General features: G+C 40.3%; 1 protein-coding gene across 1 annotated transcript in view; it reads right to left on the reverse strand.

Annotated features, from left to right (window-relative positions):
- Agxt2 (alanine--glyoxylate aminotransferase 2) overlaps positions 1-21,886 on the reverse strand; it is a 45,234-nt gene extending 23,348 nt beyond the window's left edge. The window contains exons 1-7 of the mRNA XM_052159694.1: positions 21,431-21,886; positions 12,892-12,977; positions 9,834-10,018; positions 6,440-6,563; positions 5,116-5,210; positions 2,970-3,063; positions 2,222-2,315 (exon numbers count right to left, since the gene is read on the reverse strand). Coding sequence (XP_052015654.1) covers positions 2,222-2,315; positions 2,970-3,063; positions 5,116-5,210; positions 6,440-6,563; positions 9,834-10,018; positions 12,892-12,977; positions 21,431-21,515 — 763 coding nt within the window. The 5' untranslated portion in view covers positions 21,516-21,886. The remainder of the gene's footprint in view (positions 1-2,221; positions 2,316-2,969; positions 3,064-5,115; positions 5,211-6,439; positions 6,564-9,833; positions 10,019-12,891; positions 12,978-21,430) is intronic.
- Between the last annotated feature and the right edge of the window lie 2,022 nt (positions 21,887-23,908).

The following is a 23,908-nucleotide window of genomic DNA, read 5'->3' on the forward strand; positions in this document are numbered from 1 at the left end:
AAATATGTGAACAAAATAAAATAAAGAAGTGGAATCCGCAGTCCCCTTTTATATCTTATTTATAAATGAGGTGTGACAGCTCTAAATGGGAAGACTCCATCAAATTCCTCTCTTAATAGTTCAGGGAAGCCAGAGAAGGAAGGGAGGCATAAAGAGTGTAAGATCCAGAGGGGATGGGGGACACCAGGAGAGCATGGCCCTTTAAATCAACACGAGCAAAGCTCATATGAACTCACAGAGACAGAAGCAGCAAGCACGGGGCCTGCCCCAGGTCTCTGTATATATATTACCTAGCTTTCAGTTTAGTGTTTTTATGGGACTCCTGAGTGTGAGCATGCATGGGTCTGTGCTTATTGGGCCTTCTCTTGGTCTCTTTTCCTTGTGTTGGTTTCCCTTGTCCTAATTTGATATGGTGTTTTTTTTTATTTCATCTTCTATTTTATTTTGTTATTTTTTTTATTATTATTTCTTAGAAGACCTTTCTTTTCTAATGAGAGACAGAGGGGAGTGGATTGGATGGGAGGGGATGTGGGGAAGAACTGGGAAGAGTAGAGGGAGGGGAAAGTGTAATGAGGATATAAGAGGATTTATTTTCAATAAAGGGGGAAGATAATGTGGTGTGATTCTTGCATCTATAAGGTAAGAGTCAAGAAAACAGGAGCCTATAGATTCGTGAAGGACAAAATATAACGTCTACTATCTTGTATCCTTTAGATCACAGAGAGATTATCATGGTGTTCGTATGTCCTCGAGATGGTCTAAGGGAAGACCTCCAAGAAGGAGAATACAGAAAAGATGGGCAGAAGGAGGGTTGCATAGTATAAAAGGAAGGGAGTGACCAGCTCTGGAGTTCTCCAGTCTCCTAGACTTTGCTGGTGGCTGTGCAGATGTCCTGAGAACTGTGAGATGCACAGCCACCTGGCTGACTTCAGTTCTTGATATCACATATATGTGATATACAAACATATCCCCGAGAATTTGAAGCTGTTACTAAATGCTTTCTTCTACAATGGTTTGCACATGTCTGATCTCACCAAGCGGCACGGTGGGAGTGAAACACAGGCCTTGCTCCTCCTTCCTGCTGTTATAATTGTATTATTCATATCATTTTTTACAAATGAGAAAAACTAAAGTCCAAGATGGAGTGGAGTCTAGATCCTAATTCTACTCATGTCCTCAAACATGGAGAAGAAGAAGGAAAGGAATTGTTTTCATCTTGGATTCACCTGACTGGCTCACTAGTATGAAAGAGGGTAGTAATGGGGATTGGGATCTCTAAATTCAGGGCCTAAAGACCTGAGGTCAACACATAGCCTTCCTGCTTTGTTTGTGGACTTGGCTTGTCTTCTTTAAAACCCGAGAGTTTGGGTTTTAGCTAAAGCTTTCTGCATGTTTTTAAGTTTTGTGACCATGACATTTTGTCTTGTTTCAAAGCTTAATCTTTCATTCTCCATTTCGTTATTATCTTGTATGAATTTTAAAGTGACTGTGATTTTTTTTTCTGTTCAAAGCTGAGTTTTTAAGGTTTCCATCTTTCATTTTTCCTCTCAACCTCGTGACTCATCCCATTCTATTAAATATCTTTTGGCTGGAGCACTTGTTCTTTCCTCTAGAACTACCGAGGAGCAGCTGTTCAAAAGGTTCTGTACTCTGATGACAAATCCCAGTAGAAGAGAGCTGATGGTATTTCCATTTCCCTCCGCTTCCATGTGACGAATTCAAATTTTAAAAAAAGTGATTGATAAATAGAACTTCTCTGGGAGAGAATGACTAAAGCTTGTGCAAGAGACATCAGTGGCAGTGGAGTCGACGAAACAGCTCGATGTCTGACAGATGTTGTTTGTCTGGCATGTGGGGTCCCTAGAGAATTTCTTGGCTGGTGTTTTGAGAGTTTCAGATGTATCCTTTTCGCTTGTCCCCCCTCCCACTGGGAAATGGAGAACAATCACACTCGTTTCATAAACCTCCGTACTTGTCAGGTGACACACTGCTATAGGCATACATCTGAGAGAATGAGAGCTTTTCCCATAGGGCCAGATGGCAGCTAAGGCAGTTAAACCAGAGTAAGTATGGAAAACGCCAACTCAGTGAGGGGTGACTTAGTACTTCCTAGTTTTGTTTTTTTTGACCTTTCCCCTTCTCGGTTTCTCTAATTTGATAGTTTTACCCACCTCACCCCACCCAACCTTCAACTCTCCCCACCCTCTCTGCCCATTTGGACCTGGAGCACAGCTGCATTTCCTCAACGTTTGCACTGGAGAATCTCGACAGTGACTTCCTCCCCAAGGGCCACGGAAAACATCTGGGCACATTGTCTGCAAATGACAAAAAAGATTGTGGCAAAACTGTAATATGAGAACACCAATATTGGGGACTCTTGTGGTGACAATTAAGGCATGTGAGCTTCTTCATTGATATTGAAACTTTTTCGCTTCTCCTTAATGATAAAAATTTAATCTTCTTTAAAGAGATTTTTTTTTTCTTAGAAATTACTTCTGGGACCACTCTTCAAAGAAAACTAATTTTGATGTTAGCCCAGAAGCAACTTTCTCAGGGGTTTGGTGGATGAGGGTTTCATAAAGAATAAAGATAGTTAGGTATCTGGATATGATGTTAGAAAGATGGGTATGACGTGTAAGAACAGAAAGCAGTGACAGGTAGTAATGAACAGAACCTTTGTGTACAGTTTCTAAGAGCTTCACATCTCCTAGATTGGATGTATGAGCAAAATAAAATCTAACACACCATCATTAACTATTACACAAACTCTAAGTACGTTTCTCAGAAACATTTCTTCAATTGGTCTTGCTTTTTTTTTTTTTTTTTTTTTTTTTTTTTAAGTCAAATTGAGGCCCTGGTTAACAGTAGGCTTTATATTAGTTTCTAATTCCATTATCAGAAAAATTCAATCAATTATTCTACAGTTCTAGCAGTCCCCAGTGAAGGAAGATGAGGGTCTCAGAACTCACTGATTGACAGCCTATCCCACCGGGGATTGCCATCTTGTAGATTCCTACATTTGTCAGGCCAAGAGTGTAGGGACTGCATCCATGATAGGCTCCTCTGAAAAGAAGAGAAGAAAAAAAATGAGAGGATGAAGCTTACTAGCTTCAAAAGAAAAAAAATGTACAACAGATACAGGATGACCTAGAACAACATAAACATTTAAATCTGACACCTTTGAAGAATTCCTCCAAGCCTACGGCATGTGAGTATATCCATTAATATTTTCCACTGGTCTCATAGACCTGAAATTGTGAATATAATTTTGGAGATCAGTTGGCCAACTTCTCTTAATTTTTAATCTGTCACTCTAAAATGATGATACTGATTTTTTTTTTAAAGCAGCATCCCAGAGAGGACATGGTCAACAAGTGCAAATCTTCAAAGTGATCACTGTAGGAAGACAAATATTTGTTCCTGTGATGAAAGTTCTGCTCAATGTCACTGGGGAGTGCTGTTGTCTTTGTGTGACTCATGTGACCCAATTTAGCATTTAAGAAACAGTTTCTAATCCAAAATGGTCATTCTTAGTATAAATTATCATAATCAATTCATAACAATTTCAAATTATATCATCCTTTAATGTGCTCCAAATTTTAATTGAAAGAATGATCATGAAAAAGGAGGCAGAGCATTCAGGGAATTCTGGTCAGTAATACCATGGCTGCTTCAAATAGATCAATAATGACTGATTGCTTCAAATAGATCAATACGTCTGGTGGTGTGTGATCTGGGAGATTAGTTTGGTAAAATGCAACCTCAATGCTTTATTGCCATACTTATTCAATAACAAATGTTTCTTTAGGCTTGTGAAAAAAATACACATGTGCTTTATATGGAATCTGTTGTGTTGCACTATGACACTAATCTTTGAAAGTAGACAGAAATCATCCTGAGATGGGTTGAACAAAGAACTAAACAAAGAACTAACTTCTTTTCCTCCTCCTCCTCCTCCTCCCTCCTCCTCCTCCTCCTCCTCCTCCTCCTCCTCCTCCTCCTCCTCATTTCTTTCTTTCTTTCTTTCTTTCTTCTTCTTTCTTTCTTTCTTTCTTTCTTCTTTCTTTCTTTCTTCTCTTTCTTTCTTTCTTTCTTTCTCTTTCTTTCTTTCTTTCTTTCTTTCTTTCTTTCTTTCTTTCTTTTTTTTTTGAACGCACTCTGGAGACCAGGCTGGCTTTGAACTCATAGAGATTGGCCTGCCTCTGCTTCTCAAGGGCTAACTTCTTCATTCCATAATTTTGTTGTTGTTTACTCTGTTATTCATGTCTTTTATATAAATCTTGTAAAACTCTGTAAATGTGCTAGGGCTGCAAAGTAGGATCCTACATTTCTGTTATTTTAAATGCTAATATATTCATCAAGAGAGTCTAAGGCCAGCTGGGTGTAGTGGCACTTGCCCTTACTCCCAGCAGAGGCAGGTGGATCTGTATGAATTCAAGACCAGCCTGGTCTACAAGGAGAGTTCCAGGATAACTGGAACTTTTTATACAGAGAAACCTTGTCTCAAACAAACAAACAAACAAACAAACAAACAAAAAACTAAACACCACCCCTACCAAAACAAAAACCCTGCAACTCCTCCCAAAACAAAAAAAGAGACTCTCCCCCTGCCCCCTTCCCTTCCTTTTCTGAGAGGGTGGGGCCCTGTGGGTATTCCTCCATACTGGTACATCAAGTTTCTGCCAGATTAGGTGCATCCTTTCCTCAACATTTATAATATAAATAAATAAATAAATAAATAAATAAATAAATAAATAAATAAATGTAAAGTAAAAATATATATCTAGAGTATGTCCTGTAAATAAATAAAATGCTATAAAATACATATCTGCATTTTATAACAAATCTCAATAAATATTATAAAGTGACCAAAAAAAGAAAATCCAAAACAAAGCACCCCCCAAACCAAAACAACCCAAAACAAAAACTGAGTTTATAAAGCCAATTTGGATGGAATTATCTCATCATCAAATTCACCAGATTACTCCTGCTCTCAACTGGACATTGGAAGGATGCTGGGAAATCACTCCTTGTTCTCTGCTACATTTTAAGGATTCACATTTCGTGTTGGGCTAAGTCACTGTTGCTAAGCTGAATGTTATAAAGTGTGGTTACCTGAAAGAAATGATGTCTGTGTGATTCGAGTATGCTCTGGCCATCACCATGGCCAGGTCATTGGCTTCTGATCCACTGTTCACCAAGAAAACCACCTCATGGGGGAAAGGAAGACACAGGACATGGTACTTTTAGTTCTCTGTTGCTCAATTCATGCAACATCACCAAAGACCAAGTATTCTAGCTTCTATTAAAGAGAGGTCCATTTGGTCAGCTTCTGTTTCCAATCACTCCCCTTCCTTTAACAACTGCATAATTGCTACAGCCCTCCCTTGAACAGCTGTTAAGTGCTATAAAAATGGCTGAGAGGTTGAGTCACTTGTGAAATTCTGTGTTTTTATTAGCTTTAACTGATGAGCTGCAAAATGCAGGAAGATGGGACGACTTTCCGAGAGGCTCCGAGAGGTCAGCGCGAATGAGGTCTTTTGGTTCCTGAATCTAACCCATCTCACTTACTTATGAAGGTAAGGAAGGAGGCAGGGCCCCAACCTAGACACCCTAAGGAGTTATCCCAATATGGGGTTGCTGTTTGACTATACGAGCAAAGTGCAGTTCAATCTGAACAAACATTGGGAAGAACTGAGGAGGTCCAGCTCCTCCAGACAGGCACAAGGAGACACACATTTGCGGCCCTTCCAGTGACCCCACTTCCATGCTCCCTGGAATCTGGATCTGAATACAGGTGGTGGCCATTCCAAATTTCTTTTTCTATTTTGGATAACACAGCAAATGGAGTATCGAGATGATAGAATAAAGTAATAATTAAAGCATGTACTGAGCACACACACACACACACACACACACACACACACACGTCATATGCTCATTTAATGCCTGCATTTAAATCTTGGCAGACATCTCTAGATGTCAGTCCAGGTTCAACTTTAATTTATTTCAGACGCAGAAAATAGCTCATTCAGTTAAAACACCTAAGTGTGTCTTAGACAAACGCTATTTATAAGGAAAGGCTTCAAGTTTTTATAAAAAGAAGAAAAAAATGACTTTGTAGAAACAATGTGGGGCAAAAGAAGGAAATCTCTTAACAACACTGCGGGGCATCTGGAGGGGTTGGATTCCAAAAAAGAGATTTCTGGAATGATGTAAGAAGGAAGTGACCAAGGGTCACAAGAGAGGGGGTGAGGGGGCTCAGAGGGGCAGGTAAATGTCCGGCCATTTCGTCAGAACTCCCATACCCTTACTTCCTTCAGCTAGAGTGCTCTTAGGTGAGGCGTGAGGCTCTCCCCTCATCATGGAAGACTTTCAATGCCCAGATCAAATCCCTTGGGCTTGCAGGTCACCACCCTTGGAGCTGGGAGCACCGCACCTTAAGAGGCTCCGGAAGGAGTGCGGAGAGCTTCTCTGCATATTCGTGCATTGGAGAGTGGAAGAAGACAGAACTTGTGTGCCACAGACGGTCTATCTGGTCTTTTGCCACTGCAGTTATCTTCCTGGAGAAACACAGAACCAGTCAAGCACACAGCACCAGCAGGCATGTCCTCTCCCCTGGGCCATGAACCTTGGCTGCTTCTGATAAGTGGATGTTAATTAGCCCAGAAGCCCTGAATACCCAAGGCACAATTAGCCTAACAAATGACTTCCATGAAGAAGTAAGGAGAGGGTCCTGATCCTAGAAAGGCTTGATCTAGCATTGGAGGGGAGTATCAGGACAGAGAGAAAGGAGAGAGGTGATTGGAGAATGGGTGGAGAGAAGAAGGTTTATGGGACATATGAGGAGGGGGGGATCTGGGAAAGGGGAAATGATTTGGAATGTAAACAAAGAATATAGAAAATAAAAATATATAATTAAAAAAAAAGAGTTTCAGGAAACAGATTTCTCATGTGGCCTCCACTACTCTTGTTGGAGCAGTGATCAGTGGTAACAGATGTTTTGTAATGCTGAAGTCTCATTCTTTAGAGAATCAGTTCAACCTTACTGATTAGAAAGCCCTTAATGAGAGTAAGTAGCAATGAAACAGTTAAACAGGTGGGGGCCAAGGAGGGTCTTGGGAAGGCCGGGAAAGGGTGACAGTGGCTGGCGTTTGAGCCACACCATTATATTTGTCATTAATATCTGACACATCTAAAAATTAGTTCAACTGCTGACTAATTTTGAGAAATGCCGGGTTAAAGAAATTCTTTGGCTGTGGGACTTGCTAGTACCTTTGCTTGGTATAGTGCTAAGAAGGAGAGAAGACTTCATAGTTCTTTTCTTATTAGTTCTCTTTTAAGATTTTTTATTACTTATATTATTTTTTCATTATTATTTATTTTGACCATATTTTATTTATATATTTTATTTTATATATTATATATCAAATATAAGATTATATTTTATATTAGTATTAATTATATAATATATAATTATATATCATATATAATATAACATATAATATTTTAATTATTGTCAATTAAATAGTATATTAATTATTATAATTAATTATAATCATATTAATATAATGAATGATAGTTACTATATTAATTATATTATAATATAATTAACATAATTATAATATACAATTATAATATAATTAATATTTTATATTAACTCATGATATACTAATTATAACTAATTATAATTAAATAAAATATTATTAATTAAATATTATATTAATATTTAATTATTGTTGCATGTTTATATAATTATATATAACATTATATAATTTTTATATATTTTATTTTTATTATTTTTAATTTTTATTATGCTTTTATAATTACTGTTTATTATTCTTTTATTATTAGTCCTCTTTTTATCTTTTACTGGAACTCTTTCCCAAGGAACACCTCCTATGATTATTATTCCACAAATTCCACATAAGAAAATTATAACGTGTCAGTAAATTTTTAAAGAGATAAGACCCTTGACAACATCCCAGGTAATAGAAGTAAATCTGAGCGCCACAGGACATGTGGAATGGAGGGGACACGGGTTGTGGATGGGTAATGTGGTAGCCAGCCAGGTCAGCAAGGTGTGAGCAAGGGGGCCTTCCTTTGGAGAGCAGAGCCTTCTGCAAACACGTGTGCTAGTGAGATCAGTGGGAAGAGGAACTCTGAGGGTTAGGGAGCTGTCAGCGGTGGTCTCAGATCTCAGATGGCATCAAGTTGGCTGTAGGAAATGAAAAGGAGGAAATCCAGAGAAATTCTTTTGATTTGTTGCTAAAGTATGAGCTAAATCTAAAGTTTGTGTTACTGTAATGGCCAAATTATAACTACTTATTCAATGTGAATTTTAAAGTGCATCTTGGTAACAATATTATAAACTTAAAAATATTAGGACTTGGAATGATTAATTAAATACCAAAGTGGCCCTGAACGCTAAAAACCAAGTAGCCAGTTTAGCCAAACTCTATAATCGACCATCATCTGCCATGATTTATGATTTACATGTTTCTATGAACATGCTTAATTTTTAATGTATTTGCATGTGTACAAAATGAATAATGTATTTAAGTCTGACTTTACCCACAAAGAGCTTTATTTTCTGTCTTAATACTTTTTTGTAGCTATGATAATGAAATCTCTGATAATAAATAATATAAATAAATAATAATTCTTAAAAAGAAAGAAAAAGAGGAACTCTCAAAGAAAACTTTGACATTCTTGCCTAGAACGCTGGACAAATTCCAGAAATAACTCAGGGGTACAGCTGACTCTCCGGCAGATGTTTCACATGTGTCTCTTGAATAAGTGGCTGAGTGGGAAAAAAATGAGTTTTGTGGGGATCATGGGTTTAGTCTTAGGATATACTGGGTTGGGAGATGTTCCGTATGGCACTGGTGAGTCTGGGACATCCTGATGCCCTCTCTGAGTGTATTCAACTTGTTATTGTCTGTTGGTGAGGGGCCAAGGCTGAAGCTATCACATTACTAAATAAAACAGTTGAAAATGTAGGGCAGGAGTGGGTGGCAGTGATAGAAATCTGGTGAGATGGTGAGAAGAAAAAAAAATAAAGATAGTAGAGACAGAGATAAAGACAAAGACCGGGACCCCCAAAGTCAGGGTCAGGTGGGCATTAGAGGTTGTACAAAGTCATGGTAGTGAGTGAGAACCATCCACTGCTTGGGACATTGTCAGTGTTGGGAGGACTCAGTCTATTCTCTGTCTTCACTGACTGTGTGTGCTTTTCCTTAAAGCACTTCTGAGTAGCTTGTTCACTGGGACTTGTACGTCCTGAAAAAACACAAGGAGAGAGAATAGGAAGTAGAGGAGGGGAAGGCTGTGTGCGGAGGCTCAGGCCATTTCTCTTCTCCTGTTAGCAGTTGCAGGAGAGATCCCCTGGCCCTTGTGTTGATGGGAAGGCCTCAACCCATTACTTTGTCTATGCCATTTTTTCCAGTATCCAGCTAACATTAACCTCACTCACCAGATTTGTCAGGGCAAGAGAGAACAGACCATTTACAGCTCAGTAAGTATTTCAGAAGCGTGTGGGGTGTGGGGAGGGGGGAAGGGGGCAGAGAGAGTGTAAGAGTCAGGAAACCAAAAGTCAACTTCTTCTGCTGCTTTTTTTTTCCCCCAGAAAAGTACAGAATCAAGTCTGTTTGTTTCTTTACAGAGGAAAGCATGCAGGTGCCCATCAGCACAGCCTCTAACAGGTATAACTTAAGGCTGGCATAGAGAAATCAAGGGTTCCGAATTACATAAATGATTGTTTTCCATGTTTTTCTGGATTTTACGGATTCTCTCTCTCTCTCTTTTTTTTTTTTTAAATTTAGGATACTCACGGGTGGCAGTGACCAACACCAACAGTTACAATCCCAGAGAAGAAGTCCAGGTATCTGTTTCCTTCGGAATCAAAGAGCCATTCCATGTGTCCCTGGTGGAGCAGCAGAGGCTTCTGGAAATAGGCTGTCTCCACAGGAGAAAGGTGCCGCTTATGAATCTCCAGGACACGGTTGTAGGCCAGGGACTACGATAGACACGTTGAGATTTGTTTTCTTAGTTTTTGGTTCTACAAGATCAAGAGCAGGCCAGTTTACCAGGGCCTAATTGCCGGAGTGACCTGTGCGGGCTCTTAAAAGGGTGCATTACCCAGTGTGTTCTGGGCAAAGGGAAGAAGCCCTTTGTGTTTAGCCTGAGACTAAATTCACTGTGTTCCTTTTCATTTATGACTCCTTCTTAGAGTACAGGTGGAGAAGGGAGTTGGAATTCCCACCTCTCAACCAGAAGCCTTCATTTCAAGTTAACTTTACCATGAAAATAAAACAGTTTGGAAATAAGTGCTCAAATTAATGCCACTTTTGTTGCTATGGGTTTTTGAAAATTAAAACAAAGACAAACAAACAAACAATCCTTAAACTATACCAATGACTGTCCAGAGTGGCAGTCACCTTTAATTCCCGCACCTGAGAGGCAGAGGTAAGTGAATATCTGTGAGTTCCAGGACAGCCAGGACTACAGAGAGAGACCCTGCCCCAAACAAAAACAAACAACAAAGAAACAAACAAAACCGCGTCGATATTGACTGTTGAACCCAGGGTCCTGTGCATGCTCGGCCTGGGCTTTATCACTGAACTTCACACCAGACTTTTCTTTCTCTCTCTGAATATGTTTGTTTGTTTGCGTGTGTGTGTGTGTGTGTGTGTGTGTGTGTGCAGATGCACAGGGGATGAACAGTGTGTGCAGAGGTAGTGTATGTGTGTGTGTAGACCTATGGTCATTGTTGAGTATCTTCATCAATTGTTCTCTTTATATTGTTTTTGGAGACCGGATCTCCCACGGAACCTGTTGCTCCCTGATTCTGCTAAGAGAGCGAGACAGAAAGCCCTAGTCTCTGTTTTCCCTGGGTCATCAGGCTCACTGGCAACATGGTGCCCTGCGCAGCATTTTATGTGTGCCTGGGAAGATCAACTCCAAGCCAACACTCTTCACACGGAGCGAGCTGCCCTCCCCACCCTGACTTGTTTTAAATAATAAAACCCCTCCACCACCTTAGAGCTGCTTTTACCTCCCTTGTTGCTGGGATCAAACAGTCTGACCAAACCGAGTTAAGACTGGCAGTGAGGGCTTGGCATCTTCAATCGCATCACTCAGAAGGCAGAGGCAGGGGGATGTCTGTGGGTTTAAGGCTAGCCTGGTCTACACAGGAAGTTCCAGGACAGCCAGGGCTACATAGAGAGACCCCATCTCAAACACAAAACCCAGGAAAACAAAATCAGAGAACCCAAACAAAAGCAGCGTAAGGGAGAACTTACTTTTGGCTCACAGTTCAGGTTACAGCCTATCGTGTGGGGAAGTCAGAGTCAAATTGACAGAACTGGTCACATTGTACCCACAACCAAGAAACAGAAGAACAAATGTTCGTGCCCAGGCGGCTGCCTCCTGTTGATTCAGTCCAGGACTCTAAGCTCAGGGGATGCTCTCACTCACAATTAAGGGTTTTTTTTTAGCATCAACTGATGTTATTAAGATAATTCCCCACAGGCTTACAAGGGATCATTTCTCAGTTGATTTTGATCCTGTCAAGCTGTCAAACACTGGCTACCACACCCTTTTTTATTTTTGTATTTTTTATTATATATATATATATATATATATATATATATATATATATATATTGATAGCTTCAGATTATACTGACTTTAAAATTTAGGTTCAATGAATATGAATGAATATGATATAGAATAAAAACTGTTGGGTGCCTCTGTTTCTGTGTGTGTGTGTGTTGGTGAGAGAGAGAGAGAGAGAGAGAGAGAGAGAGAGAGAGAGAGAGAAGAGGGAAGTAAGAGAGGGAGGGAGGCAGGGAGGGAGGAAACAGAGAAAGAGTAAAAGAGAAATCATTATCAACCTGATAACAGGAAAATATTCTTTCTATCGGGAAAAGATCATGTGATATATTGCCATGTGTAAATTGTGATAACGGCACTATAAAAAGAAAATAAGGGATTTTACACTGGCCTAAGTGTGTCCCTTGTTGTGTGTGTGTGTATGTGTATATATGACTATGCATATGTATCTGTGTGTTTGAGTATGTGTGTGTCTGTGTGTGTATGAATGAGTGTGTGTCTGTGTGTGTCTATGTATATGTGCATATGTATGAGTATGTGTGTATGACTATGCATTTGTATCTGTGTATGAGTATGTGTGTGCATGTGTGTGCATGTGTGTGTATGAGTATGTATATATATATGTGTGTGTCTCATCTTATAATAGTCCTTTCTGGTGTTTTCTGTCAGTCACAAGTACTGGCTGGCTTTGTGTGTCAACTTGACACAGGCTGGTGTTATCACAGAGAAAGGAGCTTCAGTTGGGGAAGTGCCTCCATGAGATGCAGCTGTGGGGCATTTTCTCAATTAGTGATCAAGTGGTGAGGGAGGGACCCTTGTGCGTGGTGCTATCCCTGGGCTGCTAGTCCTGGGTTCTATAAGAGAGCAGGCTGAGCAAGCCAGGGGAAGCAAGCCAGTAAGTAACATCCCTCCATGGCCTCTGCATCAGCTCCTGCTTCCTGACCTGCTTGAGTTCCAGTCCTGACTTCCTTTAGTGATGAACAGCAATGTGAAGTGTAAGCTGAATAAACCCTTTCCTCCCCAACTTGCTTCTTGGTCATGATGTTTGTGCAGAAATGGAAACCCTGATTAAGACAGACTCACATGCTCATCAGTTCGGATCTAGCTCATAAAGAGTGTAAGGTAGCTTCAGATACTCCCTAACAAGTGAAGGATAGGATAGCGTGAGACTGTTGACTGGTTATTTGTAGGTCCTTCCTGGGGAACAGTTTTGGAAGTCTGAGATCTCCCAAGGGTGACCTCCTTTTCCTTTTCTGAAACCAGAATCGGCTCTTACCTGGTATTTCTCAGGTGAGAAGTCACATGGTGGCATGCTGTGCTTTGTATGAAGAGTGAGCTTGGGCACAGATAGCCGGGAAGCACCTGCTGGAATGAAGCGAATTAGGACTTTCAGCGAAGCGTGACAGACATGCACTGTGTCCCGCATGTGGTTACCTGAACCGATTAGGCAATCTTGCTTCTTACTTTAATAAAATCATGTTAGTTTTGATTTCAATATTGAGATATCTTAATAGTGGATCTTCTGGAAGAAAAAAAAAAGACTGAATCTAGTGCAAAAAGATAAGGAAGACAAGGAAGTAGCGGTGTTTTTCTCCCCAGACCCCTCTCACAAGCTTAGAGAACTAGGTTCAAGCCAGTCCTACTTTTTGTTGACTGTTTATAGTCAGGTTGCAATGCAGTACCCAGTGGATGCCCATTCACTTTGTTAAATCAATATGGTTTCTAAGCTATGAGCTACTTAGTGACTAGATGCTGTTGTGTGGTCCAGTGCTTGATACCTGGTTGGCTCTCCATATTCACTGATGTTGGCTACTCTAACAGGGAGCACGCAGAAATGGGTGTTAGGTGCTAGGCTGTAATAATACCTGAAAACAGGTCTAGAAGACACCACCCTCTCCTTAGGAGGAGAGGGCCACTACTTAAGACTGTTAGAAAGGAAGAGAAGTTGAGAAAGAGTTGTCATTAAATGCCTAGAATTGGGAGAATCATTTAGGTTTGGGAGAGGTACTGAAATTCTTATTTATGTTTAAACTGAAGATGTATTAATTTGTTTAAGTTCACTATGATCATTAGAAAGACCAAGAATTAGAACCCAGAGAACCAAATAACCCCTTTAAAAAGTGGGGTATGGAGCTAAACAAAGAATTTTCACATGAAGAACTTCGGAGAGCTGAGAAAAACCTTAAGAAATGTTCAACATCATTAATCATTAGGGAAATGCAAATCAAAACAACCCTGAGATTTCACCTCACACCAGTCAGAATGGCTAAGATCAAAAACTCAGGAGACAGCAGGTGTTGGTGAGGATGTGGAGAAAGAGGAACACTCCTCCACTGCTGGTGGGATTGCAAGATGGTGCAACCACTTTGGAAATCAGTCTGGCAGTTCCTCAGAAAACTGGGCATGACACTTCCTGAGGACCCTGTTATACCACCTCTGGGCATATATCCAGAGGATTCTTCAGCATTCAATAAGGACACATGCTCCACTATGTTTATAGCAGCCCTATTTGTAGTAACCAGAAGCTGGAAAGAACCTAGGTGTCCTTCAAGGGAGGAATGGATACCAAAAATGTGGTATATTTACACAATGGAGTACTATTCAGCCATTAGAAACAATGAATTCATGAAATTCTTAGACAAATGGATGGAGCTGGAGAACATCATACTAAGTGAGGTAACCCAGTCTCAAAAGATCAATCATGGTATGCACTCACTAATAAGTGGATATTAGCCTAGAAACTTTGAATACCCAAGACATAATCCACAAATTAAATGATGTCCAAAAAGAATGGAGGAGTGGCCCCTGGTTCTGGAAAGACTCAATGCAACAGTATAGGGGAATTCCAGAACAGGGAAGTGGGAAGGGGTAGATGGAGGAACAGGGGGAGGGAAGAGGGCTTATGTGACTTGCGGGGAGTGGGGACCCAGAAAAGGGGAAATCATTTGAAATGTAAATAAAAAATATATCAATAAAAAAAAAAAGAAAGAAAGAAAGACCAAGAATGAAACCTTGAGTTGTGGACTCCAAGACTAGGATTCTCCTTCTGCTTACCTTTTCTTGATAGCGCAGACTCTGACTTCTCATATAAGTGGGGGAGGGTACAATGAATTTCGAAAGTATCAGAGCAGATATCTAGAGTCTTTGTAAGTAGTCTTGGGAGAGAATGATCCTAATTTAGAAGATCTGAGGTCACTTTTGAGGTAATTTTATAGCTGAAAAGAACTGAGCAAGAGGTAGATGCCACTTGAGCAGCATGACGCTTGGAATGTGTGAAGGAAATGCTGTGTCGTGTGGCTGTGAAGTCCCTTCCCTGAGAAACTCGATGAACAATGTGTCTCTCAATGAAGCAGGCATGTAATAACCGTGGACATACTTTCTTTCAAACCATCATCCATTTTATCCAAATAATCACTAATGTCATGAATTGGCTCTTACTGTCAAAATAAGTAGCTTTTCGTTAGCCATGCAAAAGAATGACAGGGAAAAGACAGCTCAGGTTTTCTGAGAATTTAACCTTCTGAAGGGTTTTTATGGTGGACCTCTGTGCTAGTCCGTCTCCTAAAATGGAGAAAAAGGAGTGTTTCTGAGAATTTGAAATCCCTTCATTCCATCATTCTTGTGATCCTATCTGTAAAATTAGAGTTGCGCAATGAGTAGGCTGTAAGTAGGCTGTAAGCTTGTTGACAATAAAGCGCTAGGAATTAATGAGAGCGTGCTGGCAAGGAAAGAGGACTGATGGAAAAGACTCGACAAAGGAAAGGTGAGATTTTAAATTGTCAAGGCAGACTCACTCATTCACTCATTTAACAAAGGGATATACACATAAATGGTGAGGCAAAGATTCTAAGCAAAATTTGTAAATACATTAAAGAGAAAAGGAAAAAAGAGACAAAAGGAAGGTAGGAAATGAAGAAGGAAAATGACAAGAGCGACAACAGAAGGAAGAAGAGAATTATTCCATAAATGAAATACAGCTTTTCAACACTTGGGAAATCTTTCTTGTCATATTATCCCTCTTAGTAAACAAACTTCACAAATTATACAGAAAGTCAATGGATAAAAATACATTTTTTATTTACCAGAAAAATGAAAATCAAAATGTCTCCAGAATTAATTGCCTGTGTTCCTAGTGTAAAACAGTCTGCATTTTGAAGGTTCTATGTGGGTGGGGCATTGACAAGGTTTTTCTTTGGTTCTAGTGTATCTGTACACATGTATGAACATGTTGTATATTAGGATTGGGTGGAAAAGGGTGTCATATTAAAGGCACCAAATTCCAAGTCTTCTGTGATTGGCATTTTTATGAATATGTATTCATTCTCATGTATCTGTTTGTTGTTTTTACTCATCTGAAATTATCTTCTTAGACTAAATACAGACGGTAGATCTGATTTTCACCCACCTCATTTCACAGAGACAACTCAAAACATTAAAGTAGAATTGACTTTGGAAAACAATACCACTCTTATAATTAATACCAAGTGGGCAATTGGATTTAACTTTCCAGCTATCTAATTTTCAGAATTCCACAGCAGACAAATTGCTTTCTTTGTCTTTGTTTTCTTATCTCAAGACCAAAATATCAAAACTGAAAAAAACCTAGATGGTGAAGTAGAGAAATAAATCTTTTGTGGGAGTTTGGGAGTCCTCAGGAAATCCTTCCTTCCCCCTTTTTAGTAAGGCATTTGTGTAAAGGGTTTTGTAACAACCACAATCAGCTTTCAACTAAGAAGGTATATGAATCAGGAGTCTTCATCCTAGATATTAAAAGACCAACACACAATACATAAGTTGGTGTGTTGTGACTTGTATTTAAATACAAGTTGTGTCTTAGTTCTATAGAGCATCTTTGAGGTAACTTTAAGTACATACATCCCATTTCCTGTCTTATCTGTTTTTTTAATCATCTATCCATCTTGGCACTAAGGTAGTGACAGAGTGACATGTCATCTGCCAAGGACACCTGCTGAAGCCATGTTGGGATCTGGATGAGGAAGGGACAAAGGCTGGCTTGAAGAGCAAGTGTTCTCTCTCTCTCTCTCTCTCTCTCTCTCTCTCTCTCTCTCTCTCTCTCTCTCTCTCTCTCTCTCCCCTCCACTGGAGTTGCTAGTTGTCCATCTGGAGGGTGACTTCCCTCTTCTTCTTCCACTGTTCTACATGGGAAGACCATGCTGCTGGTCCTTCAGTACTACCCAGTCCCCCATGAGACCACAACGCCCTGTTTCTCTGCCCTATTATACATGCTGGGTGAAAGGATAATTAATGTTAGAAGTGCACCCCTCACCAGCAGGGCCATGATGAGAAGATTCCTTCTAGAATTCATGGTTTCTGCTGGCCCACTTTCTTTGTCCTCTCTATTATCATAAAGCCCATTTCTATTTATTATATTTTGGAGATTATTTCAGATTTCCCCCCTTTCTCCATGGCTTTCTGGCCTAGCCTTTTGTAGTGTGTTGGCCTAATACTATTTGCATTCTAATGCTAATTTGGGTCCCCCTAAGACTGGTTACCCTAAAGAAAGAAAGAGGGAGTCTCCAAGTAAGAGACTAAGTGCCCTGTCTCTAGTTAATGGTGATTGGTAAATAAAGGTGGCAACAACTAACAGCTGGGAAGAAGAGACATAGGTGGTGGTGAGGTGTCCCAGGCTTGGGGAAATAGGTCCATGAAGAGGGAAGGAGGAGGAGGAAGAAACCACCATATAGAAAGGAAGAACGTGTAGGAGAGGAGAAAGGAGAAGCTGCCACAGCCTAGCAAACCATTAAAGCATGGCCCTGAGGGCTGACCAGTTAGAGCTAGAAGCACCCCAGAGAAAACATAGTAAGCAATAACTTGGGTTTATCAATAGGTAGGTAGATTCTAATAACATGGAGGGTAGGAGCTGCCCAGCTACTGTGCTGCTTAAGACATATTAAAAACATAGAAACTGTAAGTGATTTTTTTTTTATCCTGGAATTAAATAACCAAAGGTAGGCTAGAAATCCTGGCCTGGGATTCTTAATATTTTTTACTACAACTTTTTGCTGAATTAAACAGAAGTGGTTATTGTTACTCGTTCAGATGAAAAATCTTGACCTAATTTGAGGTCTGGTGAGTGTTCCTTAGAGTCCTTTTTTGGAGTTAGCCTCCTCTGAGATCAGCCAAGGGTGCAAGTGAGGGACCTGCTGCTCAGGTTAACTTGTAATGTATGTATGTATGTATGTATGTATGTATGTATGTATGTATGCATGTATGTATATGTATGTATGTATGCATGTATGTATGCATGCATGCATGCATGCATGTATGTATGTATGCATATATGTATGCATGCATGCATATATGTATGTATGCATGTATGTATATGCATGTATGTATGCATGTATGCATGCATGCATGTATGTATGTATGTATGCAGTATTTGAGAAGTCTTTCTAGGAGCAGAGTCTTGGAAGGATTTTCTCAGTGGGTAACAGATGTTATTTACTGTCCATGTATTTTCCGGTGTACCCTTCCTTTGTGTGAGAAAAAAAAATGTGCCAAAAAATAGCACATTGGCATGAAATCTCCATCTACCTGAAAACGATAAGAAGTTTAAAACTTTAGCTAATAGAAAAGTCGCAGCTTTAAGATATTTTCCACTCTTGCTGTGGTGACCTGCCATTCAAAATTTCAGTTCAGGTGCGGGAGGAGCTCCAAAGTCTTACCTCAGTTGTAGAAGATGTTGGTACTTGGTGGATGCTGAGGGACAAAGAATCACTGTCCTTTGATGACATGGCCTTTCATAATATCCTCACGGCCCAGTAGGTGGCCACATACATATATACATATAGGTAACTCTAGCTGGATTCAACTTTTTTTTAAAAGATTTATTTATATATATGAATGTACCATTGCTCTCTTCAGACACAGCAGAAGAGGACATTGGATCCCATTACAGATGGTTGTGAGGCACCACATAGTTGCTGGGATTTGAACTCAGGACCTCTGGAAGAGCAGTCAGTACTCTTAACCACTGAGCCATCTCTCCAGCCCCCATGGACTCAACGTTATTAATGGTAACAAAAATATAAAGACCATATGGGAGGGAGATGCAGTGGGGGGCTCCAGGGAGGGTGAGATGGAGGTGATGACAGATAAATGTGATTAATATACATTCAATAGACTTATGAAAATCTCAAAGAATAAACATATTTCAAAATGTATTTTCCAGTCTATATTGAAAATGAATCACTTCAATAACTATATATGCATCTTTAGACCAGAATGAGTGTTTGAATCAAGGCAGGTAAGGCTAAATAATTTATGTGAACCAATACTACACAGCAAATACACAGGCATCATGGTAGGTTTGCATCTTGCTTTACTGGATAAGTTCACATCTGAAAACATGCAAAGCTATACTCTCATTTACTCGAGATGCCCCACTTTACTTTTCTATGTCTCCTTTATTTTTTTCTTTGATATGTTTATTCATTATTGTCTCATTTGTGGGTTATACAGGGATGGACTTTGCTTATTCACTGTGATTGTGTGTAATACTTGAACACACTTGGTAACACCCAAGTATTTTGAATATTTTGCACATACCATGTATGCCTGTGGAGTGTTTAAGGTGTGTGCTTAGAATTTACATGTCTTTTTTCTTTGGGTCATATTTATTTTTATTTGATTTAAATTTTTAGGTTTACTTACTTTATGTGTATGTTTGTTTCTGAGTGTTTGTATGCATGGTTGGTGCTCACAGAGATAAGCAGAAGTAATTGGCTCTCCTAGAACTGTTGCTAATGATGGTTGTGAGCAGCCATGTGTATGCTGAGAATGGAACCCTGTTCCTTTGCAAAGAGAGCAGTAAGTGCATTTAGCTACTGAGGTATCACTCTGGCCCCTGGTCACATTCCTTAATTATTTTTCATCATTTGTCTCCTCATGTGTAAGACAGTATAATAGGACTCAGTTGCTATGTTTGAAGCATTAGTCATATATTGGGCTAGAAAGAGTGCATAGTTACTAAATTGCTTTTTGTGGTGGTTTGAATATGCTTGGCCCAGGGAGTGGCACTATTAGGAGGTATGGTCTTGTTGGAGAAAGTGTGTTACGATAGGGTAGGCTTTGAGACCCTAATCCTAGCTGCCTGGAAGACAGTAAGTAGTTTTATTCTGTTTGCCTTTGGAACAAGATGTAGAACTTTCATTTCTTCCAGTACCATGTCTGCCTGGATGCTGTCATGATTCCTGCCATGATTATAATGGGCTGAATTTGTCTGTTATAAGAGTTGCCTTGACCATGGTGTCACTTTGAAGCAATGGAAACCTTAACTTAGACATTTACCATGCAAGCATAAGGATTGGAGTTTGAACCTCAGAATCTATGTAAAAAGGTTGGGTGTTATGGTACACATTTGTCCCACTGCTGAGGAAGCAAAGACAGATGGATTCATGAGACTTGTTGGCTAGCCTGTCTCAGCCTACCCAGTGAATTCATGACCAATAAGAAGCTCTGTCTTAAAAATACAGAAGAAAACAACCCCCAACAAAGAAACAAACAAACCCAAGTTTTACATCATCTGAAGACAACACCTAAGGTTGACTTCTGGCCTCACTTACATGGTCAGAGATGTGCATATATAGCTGTAAACAAACATGCACTTCCACAAATAGGTACACATATACATTAAAAAAAAAGCATTAAACATACATTGTTTTTACAAAATTACCAGGTGAGTAGGGAGAGGGGCAGGAGATCAAAAAAGAGAAAACAGGACGATATGGATAAGAGAAAATTGACCATGGGTCCTCTATGCCATTTAGAGCACATGGGCCTAAGTTTCCCAATGGCCTATAAACATGTAAACAGATGTCTGTTTAAGATTATGTGTTTAGAAAGGGAATTAGTAAGCATGTTGTGTATGGGATGGATCCCCAGGTGGGGCAGTCTCTAGATGGTCTTTCCTTCAGTCTCCAGCTGCATATGTAGCAGAGGATGACCTTGTTGACATCAAAGGGAGGAGGGGTCCTTGGTCCTGTGAAGGCTTCATGTCCCAGTATAGGGGAATGCCAGGACAGGGAAATGGGAGTGGGGGTGGGCTGGTGAGCAGGGGGAGGGGGATGGGATAGGGGATTTTTGGAGGGGAAATCAGGAAAGGGAATAACATTTAAAATGTAAATAAAGAGAATATCTAATAAAAACAAGCATGTTGTGAGCTTAGAGAAAACAAATCCATGTGAAGATCATTGGAACATGGAATTTATAAAGATTCCTATGTCTGGCTACTCCAGATATTTTTAAATTTCTTGTTCCTGCTGCAGAGAGGTGAGAGTCTGGTTAGTTTTGACCTAGCTTGGATGACCATAGGAAAACAACTCATGTGTGCCTCTCTCTCTCTCTCTCTCTCTCTCTCTCTCTCTCTCTCTCTCTCTCTCTCTCTGTGTGTGTGTGTGTGTGTTTGTGTGTGTTTGAGAACCTATGTCTTTTAAAATAAGAATCCTAGAAGTCTATTTATTGAACACAATACCCCATTTTGGCTATTTTGGCTTATTTTCCTTTGATTTCTTCTTTATATCAAAGTAGAGATAGCTGGTTCTAGTTTTCAGGTTGTGTACTATCAGGTTTTATTATCCATTGGTTTCATTTCAGGACAAATGAGGGCCATCATTAAATACTGACAGAAATGAAAGCACGGGGTTAGGAAGGCTCAGAATCATTGGCTGTATCTTTAAAATCCCCAAGCCCTTACTCAATGCCAATTGTCTCACATCCTAGCAACAGGCTCCAAAGTTCAGGCTTTCCCCTTCCCTCAACCCTCTGCTGACCCATATCCCATGGTCTCCACTCACAGCTCAGGGATGGACGCATCAGGAGGATTCTGACAGAAGTCTCCAGATAAAAGGCTTTCTGCAAATTTCTCCAGGCTAGAGCCATCTCTTCTCAGGCAGGAAGAAAATTCTGTGGAAGCAGGTCAGTGGGAGGAGGGGTTCCAAGTGATCACTGACTGAGCTGGACTTTGATATTAGAAGAGGTGGGGTGGCTTTAGAAAGGAAATTGCAGACTGGTGAATATAAATGGACTTGGGTTAACCTCACCTTAAATAAAGAGAAAAATGGAGGCGAGAAACAGAGAAAGGAAAAAGGAGACAAACGGAGAGAGGAAGGGCAGCAAGGGATGTTGGGAGGGAAGGGAAGAAAGGGTAAGGGAGAGGGACATGAAGGGATTGAGAAGGAAGAGACAAAACAAAGTTCTGCTCATTTTGCAAGCCTCGTACTCCATTCCACCCTGGAGCTCACCAGAATGAATCACTCAGTAGAAGGGCAGTGACAGAGTTTGTTTGGATATAAATCTTTATGTCCAAAATTGGGTTATATATAAAATGTTTTTCCTATGTTCTTGTGTTTGAATACTTGGCCGTTGGCTGGTGGCACTGCTATAGGAGGTTTTGGGACTTCTAGTATACAGAAGCTAGTTGCAAAGGAGCTTGAGTATTGGCTGACTATGCTCCCACCCTACGCTATGTTCTTTCTGGTTAGTATCATGTAACAAACACCCTTCCCTTGTATTGGCACTGCCAGGGATCAAAGTAATTCAACCTCCATGCCATCCCTATCCTCATGTGACATACTGTACTCTTTTAAACGATGAGTCAAAATAAGTTTTTCCTCCATTGACTTGATTTGTCAGATTTTTCAGTCAGAGTGGCAAGAGAAGCAACTGACACAACAAACTGGTTGAGACGTGGAGGTCAGTGCTGTAATAAACTTGACCTTGTGGTCTGTAGGCCACTAGAAGAGTTTTGTGAGAGGAATATAGAACAGTTTGGAATTGGAGACTAGAGCAGCCCTAGAATGTTGTTGATGGAAGTTAATGGGCCTTTACGGTAGGAGTTCAGACTGGGATAGGAATGTAGGTAGTAAAGACGATTCATGAAATCTTGGAGGAAAACCAGGACAAAATTGGAAATAAGAACAGAGGTCATTCACGCTATGTTCTAGCAAAAATATCTGCCTTTGCTCAACTTATGTCTGGAGATCTGAGTGAGGCCGAGTGAGAAATTGATGGGGTAGTTTTGGGGGATGAGAAAGAATTTCAATACAGCATGGCATTCAGGCTGTGGCACAGTTAATGCCTACTTCTTTAGCCAAATTTACAGTGAGGAAATTTGAGAAGAAAACAGAACTGATAGAGGTGAAAAATGTGCAACTTGGAGATAAAAGACCTGGAACTTGATAGTTGTAGAGAAAGTGGCTGCGGACAAAGTGGTGCCAATTGTTAAAGACCTTCACGCAATTAGTGTGATACCTTGCATTCTGCCTGAGATCAGAGAGGTGGTCCCTTGAAGGTGAGACTTCTTTTTAGGGCAGTGGTTTACAACCTTTCTAATGCTGCAGCCCTTTAATGTGGTGGTGACCCTCAATTATAAAATTATTCCATTGCTACTTCATAACTGTTATGTTGCTACTGTTATGAGTTGCAATGTAAATATCCAATATGCAGGATATCTTGATAGGTGAGCGACCCCTGTGGGGGTTGTGAGTCACAGTTTGAGAACTGCTGCTCTTGGGGCATCCTGCTTTAGCATGATTGGCTAGGGTCTTCCTCATACGGGGTGCAGGCACCCTGAGACTTCTGCAGTCAAGCTTCAATGGGGAACAGACTGCACCTATAACTGGCAGCAGAGTGTACTGCCGTTTCTGGGGCTCTGTGGTATAGGCATTCAAGTTGAGTGATGGGGGGTCATGGAAGCTTGTGAGAAGAAAAGCGAATGCAGTGTGGAGGTGTGCTGCCTGTTATATTCCCAGTAACAAGGCCATGTTAGGACATTGCATGAAGTTGTGATTGAAACATTGGTTGGGGTGGAGACCCCAGGATGTTCAGAAACATGTGGATACCCAGGCAATCTGCAGGCGTGCGAGTGAAGCTAACCCAAGAGGGAGCTCATAATTGCTTCCAGTAGCATGGGTCTAGCCAAGTCAGTTGTAATCCAGATGCTGGACATAGAGCTTGCTTTCCTTGCTGGGCTTCTGCCCAGTCTCCACAACTTCCCCCTTGGGACAGGAAGCTTAATATATGCCACTGCATATTAGAAGTCTTTTAACTTTTCATTTTTAATCAGCAGGGCATATTGTGACAAGACTGAATCATAGAATAAAGTGCTAGCTTTTAAACAGTGTGAGAACTGAGGACTTCTGAATTTGACCAGATTGGTTTTTGCTCTGTGAAACAGCTAGAAGTTAAAGATGTTAAGTTATGAGTTCAATATGAAGTACTTCCTTAGCAGGCTCACGCATTTGAAAGCTTGGTCTCTAGTTGGTGGCACTGTT

The sequence above is a fragment of the Apodemus sylvaticus genome, chromosome 16, assembly GCF_947179515.1.
Source record: "Apodemus sylvaticus chromosome 16, mApoSyl1.1, whole genome shotgun sequence".
Taxonomy (NCBI): Eukaryota; Metazoa; Chordata; class Mammalia; order Rodentia; family Muridae; genus Apodemus; species Apodemus sylvaticus.